At 32.3% G+C, this 17,796-nt stretch overlaps 1 protein-coding gene across 2 annotated transcripts in view; it reads left to right on the forward strand.

Annotated features, from left to right (window-relative positions):
* lrp1ab (low density lipoprotein receptor-related protein 1Ab) overlaps positions 1-17,796 on the forward strand; it is a 141,393-nt gene that overhangs the window by 95,916 nt on the left and 27,681 nt on the right. For both annotated transcript variants that reach the window (XM_051097220.1, XM_051097221.1), the window contains 18 exons: positions 1,939-2,033; positions 2,129-2,278; positions 2,406-2,549; positions 4,099-4,224; positions 4,313-4,444; positions 4,529-4,663; positions 4,746-4,875; positions 5,005-5,131; positions 7,041-7,192; positions 7,344-7,468; positions 7,603-7,977; positions 13,011-13,200; positions 14,782-14,986; positions 15,153-15,342; positions 16,828-16,953; positions 17,068-17,196; positions 17,283-17,402; positions 17,546-17,659. In XM_051097220.1, the coding sequence (XP_050953177.1) occupies positions 1,939-2,033; positions 2,129-2,278; positions 2,406-2,549; positions 4,099-4,224; positions 4,313-4,444; positions 4,529-4,663; positions 4,746-4,875; positions 5,005-5,131; positions 7,041-7,192; positions 7,344-7,468; positions 7,603-7,977; positions 13,011-13,200; positions 14,782-14,986; positions 15,153-15,342; positions 16,828-16,953; positions 17,068-17,196; positions 17,283-17,402; positions 17,546-17,659 (2,765 nt within the window). The remainder of the gene's footprint in view (positions 1-1,938; positions 2,034-2,128; positions 2,279-2,405; positions 2,550-4,098; positions 4,225-4,312; positions 4,445-4,528; positions 4,664-4,745; positions 4,876-5,004; positions 5,132-7,040; positions 7,193-7,343; positions 7,469-7,602; positions 7,978-13,010; positions 13,201-14,781; positions 14,987-15,152; positions 15,343-16,827; positions 16,954-17,067; positions 17,197-17,282; positions 17,403-17,545; positions 17,660-17,796) is intronic.

The raw sequence follows: 17,796 nt of genomic DNA on the forward strand, positions 1-17,796 counted from the left end.
GTTTGTTGTAGTGCCAGTGTGCTAGTTTCAAGACGCGCCAGTTTCTAATAAAAATAGAGAAAGCTTGTGCATGCAGACAATATAAGTCACTCAGCTGGTTTTTCATTCGTTCAGTGTGTTTTTTCCCCTCTACAGTGTTTGTGATAAATTAGTGTTTATTTCGTCTCCCATTGGCAGTATATCACAGTCTTTTGAGGCATTCAGTTGACTGACATATATTCTATCTATCCATCTGTCAATCTATCCATCTATCTATCTATCAATTACAATGCATTTTTACATCCAAAATCTTGAATAACAGAACCTCAACAAACTTTAACAACACAGTGCTCTTTGCAAATAAAAAAAAGTATTGGTAACTAAAACTAATAAAATAAATTTTTGGTATAAAATATAAATATAACATTTAAAATGTACACAACAATTAGAAACATTGCCCTTATAGCTAACTAAAAAGAATTAGTTTCAATATAAAATTTACTAAAACTAAACCTTGAAGTAAAAATAAATTAAATATAGAAAATTAATTTCAATAAAGAAATAACAAAACTTACTAATAAGAATGACAAAAGATCTTAATTTAAAATTAAAATGAAAACTGAAAATAAAAAATTAAAGCTAATTAAAAATATTAAAAGTTAAACTAAAACCAGTAAATTAAAGCTTTAGATAAGAATGACAAAAGTATGGAACAACATTATTAAAACTTAAACTAAAACAAAAAAAGCTTAAATAAATAAATAAATAAATAAATAACCTTTTTATGGCTTTTTATGTCCAAAACTTTGAATAACAGATCCTCAACAAACTTGAACAGAATGGTGCTCTTTGGAAATAAACAAGCATTGGTAACTAAAACTACTAAAATCATTTTGGTAATTGAAATAAAGCTGAAATAAAATTATATTTTATTATAGCTTTATTTCAGTTACCAAAATGATTTTATTACGTTTAAATCTTAAACAACAGTTAAAAACATTGCCTTGATAACTATCTAAAATAAATATGTTTAAGTTAAAGTACTACATTTACTAAAACTAAAACCGAAATAAAAATAGATTGAATCTAGAAATTCTATTTCTGTATAGAAATAAAAAAACTAATAAGAATGTCAGTAGAACATAACATAATTAACTTTATTTTTAAAGTTTAAAATGAAAACTAACTTGTTTTGGTAACTAGCTAAAATAAATGTTTGCTGAAGTCCTAAATTTACTAAAACTAAAACTGAAATAAAAATAAATTAAATATAGACATTCTATTCATATATAAAATTGGTAACTAAAACTAATCAAATCTTAATTAAAGAAAAAATAAATATTAAACAACAATTAGAAACTGCCTTGATAACTAACTGAAATAAATACGTTTAAGTTAAAGTACTAACTTTACTAAAACTAAAATTGAAATAAAAATAAGTTAAATATAGAAATTCTATTTCTATATAGAAATAAAAAAACTAATAAGAATGACAAAAGAACATAATATAATTACCTTAATTTAAAACTAAAACTGATATAAAAACAAATTAAATATAGTAATTGTATTGCTATATTGAAATAATAAAAAACAAACTAATAAGAATGACAAAAGAACTGAACAAAATTAACATAATTTAAAATGAGACTAACTTGCCTTGATAACTAACTGAAATAAATGTGTAAGTTGAAGTACTAAATTTACTAAAACTAAAATAAAATATAAAAATGAAAGCTATTTAAAAATACTGAAAGTTAAACTAAAAATCTGTATAAAAAAATATATTAAAAAATCTAACTTAAAAGAATTGCAAAAAACTAAAATTAAAATAAGATCTGAAATTATAAAAACAAAAAACTCAAAACACTTTTGTAAATAAATTGCAGAGATCTGCTTGGTTAATATCTGCTTTGTCAGCACTGAGCTGCTTTCGTCTTATTTTTTGCACATTGTTTACAGAAAGCTCTACTGGCTTGATGGGGACAACATCAGTATGGCCAACATGGACGGCACCAACCGCACATTACTGTTCACCAATCAGAAAGGGCCAGTGGGTAAGTGAACAGTCTTGTCTAACTTTTGTTTGCCTAACACTAAAAGGAGACCTTCTGGAGATGATGTTTTACACGTTGACTTCTTCCCATGGCAGGTCTGTCCATAGACTATTACTCAGAGCAGTTGTACTGGATCAGCTCAGGGAACACCACCATTAACCGCTGTAAGCTGGATGGTTCTGGACTGGAGATCATTGAGGGTGTGAAAGGAAAACTCACCAAAGCTACAGCCCTTGCCATCATGGGTGAGAGAGAGAGCATCATCAAACTATTTCCAGTGCAATAAAAACTAAAGTTGCTCACTGAAGTTTTTCTCTGCATCTTTAACCCATTTGGAATAACCAATTGACGTCTTTTATGTTTTATGTGTAGGAGACAAGTTGTGGTGGGCCGATCAAGGCACAGATCAGATCGGTACGTGTGACAAGAGCGATGGAGGCAACTGGAAGGTTCTCCGAAATAACACGTCACCCATGATGCATATGAAGATCTACAATGAGACTGTGCATCAACTAGGTGTGTTTTTATATATTGATTATGTAAACCTAAAATGCATGTGACTTTGTCCCCATAAATGAATATTGAAGTGAAAATTATTCTTTATAAAATTACTTTTTTTTCTTTTTAAAATAAAAATAAATTACATTTTTGTAATATCAAAGGTATTAATAATTTTTAAACTGTTGTTATTATACACTACTGTTTAGAAGTTGGGGTCAGTGTTTTGTTTTAAGAAATTATTTTATTTTTTTATTTTTTTTCACAAAGGACACAGTAAAGACATAATTTAACAGATTTTAAGATTTTCTTTAATGCTGTTCTTTCGAACTCAAAAAATCTATCAAGGTTTCTACAAAATGACTTAAAGACGAAATTTGTAGTTTCTGCAAAATGAAAGAATATTTAATTAAATCTTAAAATAGATCACATAATCCAAAGAGGGATTTCTGGATTGTAAAATGGTAATAAAACTTAATAAATGTATTAATAAAAAACTTTATTAATACATTTAAATTAATTCTTAAAATTAAATTACATAATATAATTTATATTATTTAACCCAAAATTGATGTGACTTTGTCAGTGTAAATGCATTTGAGGGTAAAAATGGAGAAGTTTATGTGGGAAAATTATTTATTTATTTATTAATTAATTAATTTATTTTAGCTTAACTATTAATTAATTCTACATTAATAACAAATAAGTTGTTAGTTAATAATTAAAAAATATAATGAGTCACGACAACTATTATTATTATTATTATTATTATTATTATTATTGGTGTGGTTTTGTTGGTGTTACTTAATTGACTAAATATATTCACTTTAAAGAAAATTTAGTTAAATCTTAAAATAGATCACCTAATCTAAAGAGAGATTTCTGGATTAAATATTGATGATATAACTGAGATTAACACATTTAAATTAATACTTAAAATTAAATGACATAATATTATTTATATATATATATATATATATATATATATATATATATATATATATATATTATACATAATATAATTTATATTGAGTATTTAACCCAAAAGTGGTTATGTGACTTTGTTCCTGTAAATGCAATTTAAAGAATATGCATTTAAGTCTTAAGAATTTCTAGATTTTCAGATGGTAAAATAGAATAAGTATTGATATTATGATATTAGGTTAATACATTTCAATTAATGCTTAAAATTCAATTGCATAATATGATTTAGATTCTGATCATTTATCACTAAATTGCTTATGTGACTTTGTCACTGTAATTGCATCTGGAAAAATTAGCTATTGATAAACTATTAATTTATTCTAAGTTTTTAGTCATTTTAAAATATAAGTAACAACAACTGTTATTATTATTAGTAGTAATGTACTAAATATTCCAAAACGGTTCACATAATCAAAGTGGAATTATTGAGTTGTCAGATAACAAGACATATTACATATTAATATTATAATAGGTCCTAATACATTTTGCTTAAAATGAACAAAAACTATGAATAATTTAAAAAAACAGTGCTAACTATAAATTAAAGCTGATACCATTTCAATGTGTTTGATATCAATTGTAGGTACCAACCTCTGCAGTAAAAACAATGGCGACTGCTCTCAGCTTTGCTTGCCAACTTCCCCAACTACAAGAGCCTGCATGTGTACGGCTGGATATAGTCTGAAGAGTGGCCAACAGTCCTGCGAAGGCAAGATCTCATACAAACATCTGTAATATACACCATTTACTTTCACATGACCATATTCTAACGCTGTGTGCTACACTTCTATATGCAGGCATGGGCTCGTTTTTGCTCTACTCTGTGCACGAGGGCATCCGGGGCATTCCTCTGGACCCATCAGATAAATCTGATGCCCTGGTGCCTGTGTCAGGCACCTCTCTTGCTGTGGGCATTGACTTCCATGCTGGTGAGTATACAGATATGTTTGTGTACAAAGATTCAGTCTGAAAACAACTAATTTGAGGTGTCTTGTGCTTCTTTTGTCCTGTAGAGAATGACACCATCTACTGGGTTGACATGGGCCTGAGCACTATTAGCCGAGCTAAGAGAGACCAGACCTGGAGGGAAGATATAGTGACCAATGGAATCGGACGTGTGGAAGGCATCACCGTGGACTGGATTGCAGGTGTGCAAATGTGCAAACACACAATTAAAAACACATATGTTTTTCAGTGTGTCTAACACATTGTGTTGTTTTGTATAAATAGGCAACATCTACTGGACTGATCAAGGCTTTGATGTGATTGAGGTGGCCAGACTCAACGGCTCCTTCCGCTATGTGGTCGTCTCTCAGGGTCTGGACAAACCACGTGCCATTACTGTACATCCAGCGAAAGGGTGAGGGAATGTGTCTGTATGTTTTGTGAAGGGTGAATGTGTGCAGGTAAACATGAGAAAATAGTGTATTTGCTCTTTCTTGTATTAAAAAAAAAAAACAATCTTAGACTTAAGTATTTGTTTGTACAGGTATCTGTTCTGGACAGAGTGGGGTCAGTATCCGCGTATTGAAAGATCTCGTCTGGACGGTTCTGAGAGAGTTGTTCTTGTAAATGTCAGCATCAGCTGGCCCAATGGCATCTCCATTGATTACCAGGTTTGTACATAAACTAGGGCCTCTGAAATCCATCTTATTTTTTCCAAAATTCAATTTATTTATTTATTTTACTTTTTAATTTTTCTAGATTCAGTTTTTTCCATTTTAATTTTTCTAGTTTTAATGGTTAAAAAAATCAAAAAGCATGTCTGATGAATTAACATCATGAAACACACACAATTTAACAGCAATTTATTGAAAGTTTAACAAAAATTAAATTTAAGGCTGTGTGAAATAATGTTTTTTTTTCCCCTCAAATTCAGTTTTATTTTTTATCAATTTATGTGTTTTCTGTTAATTTTCTGGATTCCATTTTAATTGTTTCATTTGATTTCAATAATAAATATCAACTCTAATTAATTGATTTTATGTAAAATATATATATATATATTTATATACAGTATATATATATATATATATATATATATATATATATATATAAACACTACCGTTCAAAAGTTTGGGGTCAGTAAGACTTGTAATAGTCTTTAAAGAAGTCTCTTATGCTCATCAAGGCTGCATTTATTTGATTAAAAAAATATAGAAAAAAAAACAGTAATATTGCAAAATGTTTTTACAATATAAAATTATGTTTTTTATTTTAACATACTTTAAAATAGAATTTATTCCTGTGATGAAAAGCTGAATTTTTATCAGCTGTTACTCCAGTCTTAAGTGTCACATGATCCTTCAGAAATCATTCTAATATGCGGATTTATTATTAGAATGATCAGTGTTGGATAATATCAACAGTTGTGCTGCCAAATATTTTTTGGAACCTGTGGTTTTTTTTTTTTTTTTTTTCTTTCATGAATAACAAGTTTAAAAAGTACAGTGTTTATTCAAAATATAAATATTTTATAACAATGTAAATTATTTATTATTAACTTTTAATTATTAACTTAATACATCCTTGGTGAATAAAAGTATTAATTTCTTAAAAAAAAAAAAAAAGAAAGAAAGAAACAATAAAAATGTACTGACCCCAAACTTTTGAACGGTTGTGTATGTGTATGTGTATGTGTATGTGTGTGTATGTATATATGTATATATATATATATATATATATATATATATATATATATATATATATATATATATATATATATATATATATATATACTTTTTTATTTATTTATTTATTTATTTATTTTTTTTTCCTCCATAAATACTGTGTTGTGAACTTATATTTTTCTGGTAAATAATTTCTGGTAAATAATGATAATATTTATATTTATATTTATATTTATAAATATATTATTATTTATATAATATTTTTATTATTAGTAGTAGTACTTTTATTATATTAATATATTTCTGTCACAGTTTCTTCAAGTTAAACCGTACTTTAATTTTGACGGTTTGCTGTGAAGGCCCCCATTCTTTTTTTTTTTTTTATTCATTTCTTTTTTTTCAAAAGAAACAGTAAAATGCTCATGAAAGCATTAGAAATGATTACTAGAGATTATGTGTTTATGTATTTATTCATCCTAAATTTGACAAATTCCATGACATTCCACGTTACACAGTAAATTCAATTTTTATGACTGGATTCTGCGATTTGGGGGAAAAAAAATGGAATGCTAGAGGATCATGTGACACTGAAGACTGGAGTAATGACTACTGAACATTCAGCTTTGCCATTACAGGAATAAATTACATTTAAAATATATATTGACGTAAATGTAAATGTATTTTTAAACTTTTTTTTTTTTTTTTTTTTTTTTTTTTTTTTTTTTTTTTTTCCAAAATCATAAAAAAAAAATCTTACCAACCTCAGACTTTTGGATGGTAGTGTTTATTTTTATTTATTTTTTTTTTTTTTTATATTAATTAATAAAATGAAATAAAAATGTAACTACAACAGTATGGTAAGTGCTATATGACTATATGTTTATGCAATGTGTAGGAGGGCCTGCTGTATTGGTGTGATGCACGTACAGACAAAATCGAGCGCATAAATCTGGAAACTGGAGAGAACCGTGAGCTGGTGCTGTCTAGTAACAACATGGACATGTTTGCCGTTTCTGTCTTTGAGGACTACATCTACTGGAGTGACAGGTGCGAGCGCGTTATTCCTTTAACAGTTGCCTATTATTACCTTTTAACTGTCCCCTTTTGTTCATATTCATTTATCATCTCAAAAGTTTTAATATCTTACTACTGCAGTGGATTTACAGGCAATAAGCATTTTATCTTCTATTTCCAATAGGACGCATGCCAATGGCTCCATCAAGAGAGGAAACAAGGACAATGCTACAGATATGGTGTACCTGAGAACAGGAATTGGAGTACAGCTCAAAGACATTAAAGTCTTCAACCGTGCAAGACAGCAAGGTGTGTATCCTTCTAAATATTTAATAGCAGAATACTCCACCCAGGTTCTCAGCCAACAAGGAGACTTTAGTATATAAAAAGTTGGATTTTAGCAACAGCAACTGTTCATTTTAATCTCTTAACGTCGTTTGCAGGTACCAACGTCTGCAAAGTGAACAATGGCGGTTGTGAACAGCTATGTTTGTACCGTGGTAATGGCAATCGTACTTGCGCCTGCGCGCACGGCATGCTGGCAGAGGATGGCCACAGCTGCAGGGATTACGATGGTTACCTCCTCTATTCAGAGCGGACGATATTAAAGAGCATTCACCTATCAGATGAAACAAATCTCAATGCTCCTATAAAACCTTTCGAAGACCCGGAGCACATGAAGAACGTCATCGCCCTTACCTTTGACTACAGGGGTGGTGGTGGAAAAGGAGCCAATCGAATCTTCTACAGCGACATTCACTTTGGTAACATTCAGCAGATCAGTGATGACGGCTCTGACCGCAAGACCATAGTTGAGAGTAAGTGCCTGATCTTTTCATTCGTTTTTTGAATACTCTGTATTGTGCAGTTCATCAGGATGAGGCTAACAGCAGTACTAACAGCTATTTTTTTTTTCTAATAAATTCTGTTGTTTTTTTTTTTACTTTGTCCATCAAAAGTTCCTGAACAAAATATCATGTTTTCCAGAAACTATTAAGCAGCACAACTAAAATCTTACTTCAAATCAGCATATTAGAATGATTTCAGAAATAAATTGCATTTTCAGATACATTAATATCAAAAGGTTATTTTAAATTGTCATGTTTTTACTTAGTTTTTAAAGAGATTTAAAAAGCTTCGGAATGAGAATGTATAGCATACAAAAGTCTTTTTTTTTTTTTTTTTTTTTAGAAATATTTGAGATAATCAGGACAATCAGAGTCAAGTATTTCAGATGTAACAAACATGTACATTTTTATTTTATTTTTTTATTGATTTTTAAAAACCTTTTTTTTTCAATCAGGGTTTTAATTTTTTGTCAATTTGAGGTTCAGATGCCATTTGAGGTTTAGTCAGCAATGGTTTCACATATATTAAAAGCCTAGCATGGACATTTCAGGTCAACTAAAGTACATTGCTTAACAATATATGGTTATACAGTTTCACAAAATCGTGCGTTATTACATAATATCATCGAAGTGTTCCCAGGTAATTCAGGCTCTATATCTGGCAGAACAAACCAATGCACTTCATACATATGTCAAACATATTTATTGTCTTCACAGGGCTCTCAAAATTTCAATATCCCTGTTAGTCCTTCAGGCAGGCTTCTCCTTTAAGGTCATTGCACACTGAGTCTTTTTGTTTTTGTTTTTTTGGTATTCATCATCCTTTTTTATCAAAATTCTTGCTATGGATGCGAAAACAGAAAATTGAACCTGATCTGAATTTTTTTTTTTTATGACGGACAAAAGTTTCGGAGGCAGTGTGTAAACGTGATTAACACAACATGAGGTCGTATTTATTTTTTTAACGTGCAAAAAAATCCTTTAGAAAAACATGCAAATGATCAACTGTGATCTGTTGTCATCCCTACAAGCAAAAGATTTTATTTCACTATTCAAGATTATGCATTTTGGTAGCACAAAAAACACAATTGCCCTTGAGAAGTCAAGCTAGCAATTTTGCGAGCCCTGCTTTATCTCAGCACATCATTACACACCCATCACTAATTTTAAGCACATTAAATGCTTCTGCATAGTCCGGGATTTTATCCTCATTGCTGGGGAGGAGTGTCCAACTCCACAGGGTTAAAGGGCTGCACTGCGGCTCTTCCTGGACACATAACGCACCCGCAACTTTTGCAGCACACCCGTCCCAATGACAGCAGCTCTCGGCGAAATTTGTTTGACATGAAAGCGTAGAGCAGCGGATTGGCTACAGCCGAAGAGCTCGCTAGCAGCCGGGCGAAGATGGCGAAGTTGAAATGATGTCTGTGTATGCTGTTATTATTGGTAGAGATGAGAAAAAACATGAGGATGTAGGATGGCAACCAGCAGATGGTGAAGACCAACACCAACAGGATTGACGTTTTGGTGACCTGGTACTGGTAGCGCTCCAGTTGCGACGAGGTACCTCGCAGTCGCGTCCTTTGTAGGAAGCCGTAGAGTTTGGTGTACATAACGACGATGATGATCAGAGGGAAAGCAAAGCCGAACAGAAACAGAACGGTACTGTACACCATCTGGCTGAGGTCTGATAGAAATGCAAAGCAGTGGATGGGAGCAGTTCTCAATCGGCGGAAAGCGAACTGAGGTGCTGCGAGGGCCATAGCCAGCACCCACATGAGAATCACAGTAACCCGCAGCCAGCGGCGCAATCGGAAATGATATGTCCAAGTGGGGTACACCACAATCAGGTAGCGAGTTACCGCTAACGCGGATAGAGTGAATACGCTCGCCGAGTTACAGGCCACTCCCAGGAAGCTGATGACTTTGCAAAGGGTACAGCTGAAGGGCCAGTAGCCCAGTGCTATGGCAGCTGTGTGGAAGGGCAGGCAAATGAGCGTTAGTAGATCTGAAGCACTCAAGGCTAAAAGTAGCGTATCTGTTCCTTGAAGAGGCTGCTGTCCATTTTTCCTCTTCCGTCCGGTCAGGACATAGATGACCAGCGAGTGTCCCACCAGCCCGATCACCATGATTATTGCGTCCAGAGTGGGAGCTATAACCCGTGTCAGTTTCCAGCTCAGACTCCCACAGTCATGGCTAATATTCATACTGTCCCCGTGCAGATTGTCCTGATATACACTGAAGAGCAATTTACTGAAGTGTAGACGGCACACATTCAACCTCAAGATGAAAATTGTCGTCTGCTTCGGCTAATAATTAGCCCTTTTGAGAGTTAATAACTTCCTCACATGGCAAAGCATCGTTGGGGTGTTTACTCCAAGTTGATAAAGCCAGTCTCTGGTGGGGAGGTTGTTAGTGTTTAGCATTAGCATTTCGCAATGTATCCTCCTAGGAAGTTGAGAATTCATGTTAACACTTTTTTTTGTACATAGAGGACATTTCAAAATATTTTTGTTATTATAAAGTTTCAGTAACATATGCAGGGTGTCCAAAAGATAACGACTGGTCTACTATATAGAACAAATAGAACGACATAATATAAAACATAATATAGAACAAATTCATGTAAACAAATATCCAAACAAATACCCAGTGACAACAATGCAAATTTCTAGCATCGAAAATTTTGAAATCAAAAGTCCTTTAAAAAAACTAATCAATAGTGATAATATAATATAATATAATATAATGTAATATAATATAATAGATTCAAGTAAAATTGCGTATAAGTTATTATATTATATTATATTATATTATATTATATTATATTATATTATATTATATTATATTATATTATATTATAATATTATATATTATTTGAATAAATAATAATATTTGAATAACTAGTAAAATATGCACATATTAGTGGTTATTTATATTTTTATTTTTATATTTTAGTAGTAGGATTTTTTAAAATATATATTTTCAGTTTTTTTAAATAATTGTTAGTAATTTTACTTTTAACTTTATTTCAGTTTTAGTCATTTTTATTTTATTTCAGTTAGTTGTCAATGCAACATTTCTAATTTTCATTAAAATTTTAATAAATTAATAAATCTAAAATTAGTAATTTATGTCAGGTTTATTTTAATTAACAAATTATTTAAATGAACATTTATATTATAGTATAGTGTATTACAATAAACCTACTGGATTTGTATGCTGGCAGCATTTTCATTTTAATACTATTCTAATAAATATAAATAACTTGCTAAAATATGAATAACCGCTTTAGTAGTTATTCATATTTTGAATTAGCTTTCTTTTATTTTAATTCTGATATATTTCTGATAGTTTTTATTTTAATTTAATTATTAGTCAGTTTACTTTTAATTTTAACTTTAGCTATTTCAGTTTCAATTTATTTTATTTCAGTTCGTTGTCAATGCAACATTAGTAATTTTTTAAATGTAATTTTTAATCTAAAATGAGAATTTAGTAAACTAGAATTAAAATTAGAAATTATTTAAATAAACAGAAACACATTTTTATTAGTTTTACAAGCGAAGACTTTTAGTATTACCATAAGTATTTGTATTTCATAATTTGTAATGTAAAAAAGAAAAAAAAAAAAAAAAAAAAAAAAACTGTTCCTCTCACATGTGATAACTATTAAACTTCATCTCTTATTCGAAAGTATTAAAGGTGCTTACCTTACGGCCATCCATGACTGCTGTTTCCTAGTATTGATTGAATGAAACCAGGCAACCCTGCAAAACGTGATTCCCTGCATCTGCTACATTACGAACAGTCGATTCTACTTGAATCTAATTGCCCGATGCAACTTTCCTCTTATGATCAATTAAATGACTCTTCAGATTAATTCCAGTTCCTTTAGCTTGGCTATTCCAAGGCTTATGCTGCAAAGAAAGCAAAACGACTCTTCTTGGCCTGTCCTAATGTGAGATTGCTCTTGTGGAGGTGGAGAAGTAGTAGGAGGGACGACTAATAACAAACACCATAATGGTCCTCCTGACCTCCAAGTTCAAAGTACAATGAGTGGTTGTTCAGGTGTAATCATCTAATGCATCGATTGTCAGGTTTACTGGCCTTTTCTTAGAACATCATCGTTTCTGATGACGTCGTCCCAACTTAGACGTGGGCGGTGGCTAATACGCAAGTATCTTATTTTTCCCCTACCCTAAAGACTGATGGATCATTATTGTTTTTTGAGCAAAAGTAAACAGCTTGGTTGAGTGTCCTTTCTGTTTTATGGTCAAGTAAAAGCTGTCGTAAAGCAGCCATGCAGACGGATGCAGCGGAGCCCTTCATGCGTTCACAAATTTAGTGGGAGCGACTATTATTCAGTTTAACTTCGACTCATTGAGACTCTTTGGACGGTGCTGACTGAAGCGCATTGCTCCACATTGCTTGTGTCTGAAACTCTTCCAGCAGTCCTCTCTTTGTGGAAGAGCTAGTCACCGTGGTTAAAGAGATTCACCGAGGGAGGGGTCTTGTATGCACAGGCACCCATCCATGAAATGACCGGATGACACTAAGCCACTAAACACACACATGCACCAGCGACAACGGCTATCTCACAGCACGCTGAAACCAACATGCACACGTATCATGGGATTAAACCGTTCACTGGAACGGAATAAGGAGTTTTAAAAGAGATGTTTTGGACTCGTCCTTTGTTAATCACAGATCTGATTTACTCTATAAAGGTTATGTGACAATAATCCAGTTTGAAGTTGTTTGCCAGCCTTTCCCAGAATTTAAAAAAAGCCTAGTTTTTGTTTTATTTTTAGCTATAGTGTGCTTTTGGAAGCAGTAGAGCTACAGGAACAGTTTGTTCGGAGTAAATACAGTGTACAGAATTATAATTAAGAAAAACAGACTGAATGCAACAGAGTTGGATCAGAAACAAGCAGTCAGAGCAGGATTCTCTGTGTACTTCCTTAGTTTAATACCTTTTGTTCTTATTTTTATTTGAACAGATGTAGGATCAATAGAAGGTTTGGCTTATCACCGGGGATGGGACACACTTTACTGGACAAGCTACACCACCTCCACCATCACACGGCACACTGTGGACCAGAGTCGCACAGGAGCTTTTGACAGAGACACTGTGGTCACTATGTCCGGGGACGACCACCCTAGAGCCTTTGTTCTGGATGAATGCCAAGAGTATGTTTAATTTAAGCTTTGACTGACAAAGTGATGTTCACATAATTAATGATTATAATAATGAATTTATAGTTTTATTTAAAATCAAATAAAATCTTTATTGTTGTTTTGATCATTAAAGGAGAAGTCCACTTATAAAACAAAGATTCGCAGATAATGTACGCACCCCCTTGTCATCCAAGATGTTCATGTCTTTCTTTCTTCAGTCGTGAAGAAATTTTGCTTTTTGAACTTACAAAATGCAGTTTAAATGCGGCTTCAAACGATCCCAGCCGAGAAAGAAGGGTCTTATCTAGCGCAACGATTGGTTATTTTCATAAAAATAATACAATTTATATGCTTTTTAATATCAAATGCTCGTCTTGTCTTGTCTTTTTTTTTTTTTCGGTTCATGACAGGGTATGTCGAAAAACTCCCATCTCATGTTCTCCCTCAACTTCAAAATCGTCTTATATCACCGTTTTACCTTTTTTGTTAAGAGTGTTTGATTTTCTTTGCATGTTCGACATACCCTAACTATCTTGAGCCAGAATACACAGAGTTCAAGCAGAGCAAGGCAAGATGAGCATTTAAGAATAAAAAGTGTTTAAATTGTATTTTCTTTAATGAAAATAACCAGTCGTTACGCTATAGACCCTTTTTCCTCGGCTCGGATCGTTTACAACCGCATTTGGGATCATTTGAAGCCGCATTTAAACTGCATTTTGGAAGTTCAAAATCGGGGCACCATATCAGTCCATTATATGGAGAAAAATGCTGAAATGTTTTCCTCAAAAGCCATAATTTCTTTCCGACTGAAGAAAGACAGACATGAACATCTTGGATGACAAAGGGGTGAGTACATTACATGTTAATCTTTGTTTTGAAAGTGGACTTCTCCTTTAAAGTGGTTTTCACATAATTAATTGTAATGTTAGTTGCTTATTAGCATGCATATTACTAGCGTATTGGGTGTTTATTATTACTTATTAGGTACATATTAACATCTTATTCTGCATGACCATATTCTACATCCTTAATCCTACCCAATACCTGATCTTAACAACTACCTTACTAATTATTAATAAGCAGCAAATCAGGAGTTTATCGAGGCAAAAGTCAGTTAATGGTTTGTTAATAGCGAGAACTGGACCTTAAAATAAAGTTTGACCATTGTGATAACTTATTTGTAATTTTATGTAATCATTCTTTTTTTTGCAATAACTTTGTAAGGATAGTTCACCTAAAAATGAAAATTCTGTCATTAATTACTCACCCTCATGTCGTTCATCTTCGAAACACAGATTAAGACATTTTGCGTCGCTGTTTATGCAGGGTCAGACAGCTCTCTTATTTCCTCAAAAATATCTTAATTTGTGTTCTGAAGATGAACAAAGGGCTTTCGGGTTTGGAACAACATGAGGGTGAGAAATGAATGACAGAATTTTTATTTTTTAGTTAACTATCCATTTAGTAATGTATAATTGTTCAATACTTTAGTATATTTATTTAATGTTGTTACTTTGTAATATTGCTTTTGATCTGAGTAGACCTCACATGTCAGGTTCTATTTTTAAATTCATTTTGTTTTTTTTCATTCAGCTTGATGTTCTGGACTAACTGGAATGAACAGGCTCCAAGTATCATGCGCGCGTCTCTTTCTGGAGCGAACGTTCTTGTGATCATCGGCAGTAACATCCGCACGCCGAACGGCCTTGCCATCGACCACCGTGCTGAGAAAATCTATTTTTCAGACGCCACATTTGACAAGATTGAACGCTGCGAGTATGATGGCAGTCGACGCTATGTAAGTTCCTCTATATTTATGTCTTATTTTGTTATGTTTGTTCATGAGATAGATTTCTTGTTACCTGGTGAATTATGACTGTAACAATGCTTTTTTGAGCTTGACATTTATGTACATCTTGAATTTCTTTGCACAATTAATGAATGTAAATTGTACCTGTGATCAGGTGGTCCTGAAGAACGAGCCAGTGCATCCTTTCGGTTTGGCTGTGTACGGTGACTATATTTTCTGGACTGACTGGGTGCGCAGAGCTGTGCTCAGAGCTAATAAATACGGCACAGATATGAAAGTCCTACGTGCCGACATTCCTCAACAGCCAATGGGCATCATTGCTGTGGCCAAAGACACCAATAGCTGTGAGTTTTGTACTGAAGACTGACTTGTCTATGAGATATGGTTTAAATATTTTTTTCAGCTTGGCAATATCAGAAATATATTTTGATATTTATTTATTTGCACAAGATTATTATACTCAACAAAAACTAAAATCATAAAAATTTGCATTACCTTCACTACCAGTCAAAAGTTTCTGAACAGTAAGATTTTGTTTTTTTTTTAAAGAAGTCTCTTCTGCTCGCCAAGCCTGTATATTTTTTTTTTATCCAAAATATAGCAGTAATGTTGTGAAATAATTTTATTATTTAAAATAAATGCTTTTTATTTGAATATATTTTAAAATGTAATTTATTCCTGTGAATAAAGCAGGATATTATAGCAGGATTATAATGTTACAAAAGATTTCTATTTCTACTTAGCTGTTTTCAACAAAATAACAATAATAATAATAAATGTTTTTGAGCAGCAAATCAGAATATTAGAATGATTTCCGATGGATCATTTGACTGGAGTGATGATGTTAAAAATTCAGCTTTGAAATCACAGGACTAAATTACATTTTAAAATATATTCAAATAGTGGGCAGTGCGCCGACATGTCGCGCAATTGCGCTTCAGGTGTCCTGAGTTCAAATCCTACCTCGTGGACCTTTCCCGATCCCATCCCCCCTCACTCTCTCTCCCAGTTGCTTCCTGTCATATCTCAAATGTCCTATCACGAAAAATGCAACAAAAAAAATTCAAATAGAAAACAGTTATTTTATTTTGGATCTAATAAATGCAGGCTTGTTGAGCAGAAGAGACTTTGTTAAAAAAAAAAAACATTAAAAATCTTACTGTTAAAAAACTTTTGACTGGTAGTGTATATATTATTTGAAATTAAACAAAAAAAACATTTATTTTTATTAATATAATAATATTTTTAATTTAGTTTATCATAATGTACTACAATAACTAAATTTAAAAATAGAAAATTAAGAAATAAATAGAATTAATTAAAAAAAAAATAGAATAAAGAAAAAAATACATAGTCATGTTTAAAAACATTAAAAACTAATAAAAATATCAACCAAGATATCAACCAAGACTATAATAGTATCTCAGTGATAAAGTAATACTGCTCTAAAATGGCTTGAAAGGGTGAATATGTATTTATTTATATTATTTATTTATATACTTGTTCATGTACACTAGCACATAATTTCAATCAAAAAGCCAGTAAAATAAAGGTAAAATAAATCAGTTAACTGTAATTAAAACCATTTTTATAATAATGCACTGATATAATAATACATAGTAATATATAATACTATTAATATATTAATAATAATAATATGCTAATCTTATCAATATATTAATGATAATGCTTAAATATATCTTTAATTAAAGAATGTTTAATAATTGATTAACTAATTATGAAAATGAATGGAACCAATGATGATTTTTTATATCACCCAGCCCGTAATTAATTTGAAATTGGTCATTTGTGTTTATGTGTGTCTGTAGGTGAATTCTCTCCATGTCTCACCAATAATGGAGGCTGTCAGGACCTGTGTCTTCTCACGTCGGAAGGACGAGTCAACTGCAGCTGCCGTGGAGAGCGCAAACTACTAGGAGACAACACCTGTGTTGGTAAGACAGACAAACAGGAAGCTAGTGTCTTAAAAATAAAGTCTCTTCTAAATATGCTTTATTAGTCTCCTCTGAAAAGTGCAGCATGATAAAACACATCTCTCTGTCTCACAGCGGAGAACACAACCTGTAACAGCGTGGATGAGTTTGAGTGTGGAAACGGCGACTGTATCGACTACAGCCTGACTTGTGACAGTCTCGGCCACTGCAAGGACAAATCTGATGAGAAACAGTCCTACTGCGGTAAGCATTTCCTAATTTGTACCCTGTATAGAATGCTCAGTATTTGAAGTATTACATATTAACTCTCTCTTTTTTTGTGTTTGCAGCAAACCGCATGTGTAAGAAGGGCTACCGGCGCTGCATTAACGGACGCTGTATCAAACACAGCTCCTGGTGTGACGGCACTGACGACTGCGGAGACGGTTCAGACGAGCTGCCGTGCAACAGTAAGTAGGGTGTGATTTGTCTTAAAGAATGAAGAGTTTAAGGGCAAGAAGAAATACAAACCTAAAAGATTTTTTTGCGTTGTTGACTAAATAAAACCACAGCCGTAATAGATCCTCACTGTATCCATCTCTGTTTACTTCAGTGACTCTCTGCAGCGCTGCTGAGTTCCAGTGCAAAGACGGTTCCTGCATCAATAACTCCAGTCGCTGTAATCAGGTGGTGGACTGTGAGGACGCCAGTGATGAGATGAACTGCAGTAAGTGTTGATCTAAAAATCTCGTCTGGTAACCAAACCAAAAGATTGCCTGTTTACTGAACTACAAGGCAAAAAAAAACAATAGTACCTATGCTTACACAATTCAGCATATAAAAAACTAAGCTAAGTGTCATTAT

The sequence above is a fragment of the Labeo rohita genome, chromosome 23, assembly GCF_022985175.1.
Source record: "Labeo rohita strain BAU-BD-2019 chromosome 23, IGBB_LRoh.1.0, whole genome shotgun sequence".
Lineage (NCBI taxonomy): Eukaryota > Metazoa > Chordata > Actinopteri > Cypriniformes > Cyprinidae > Labeo > Labeo rohita.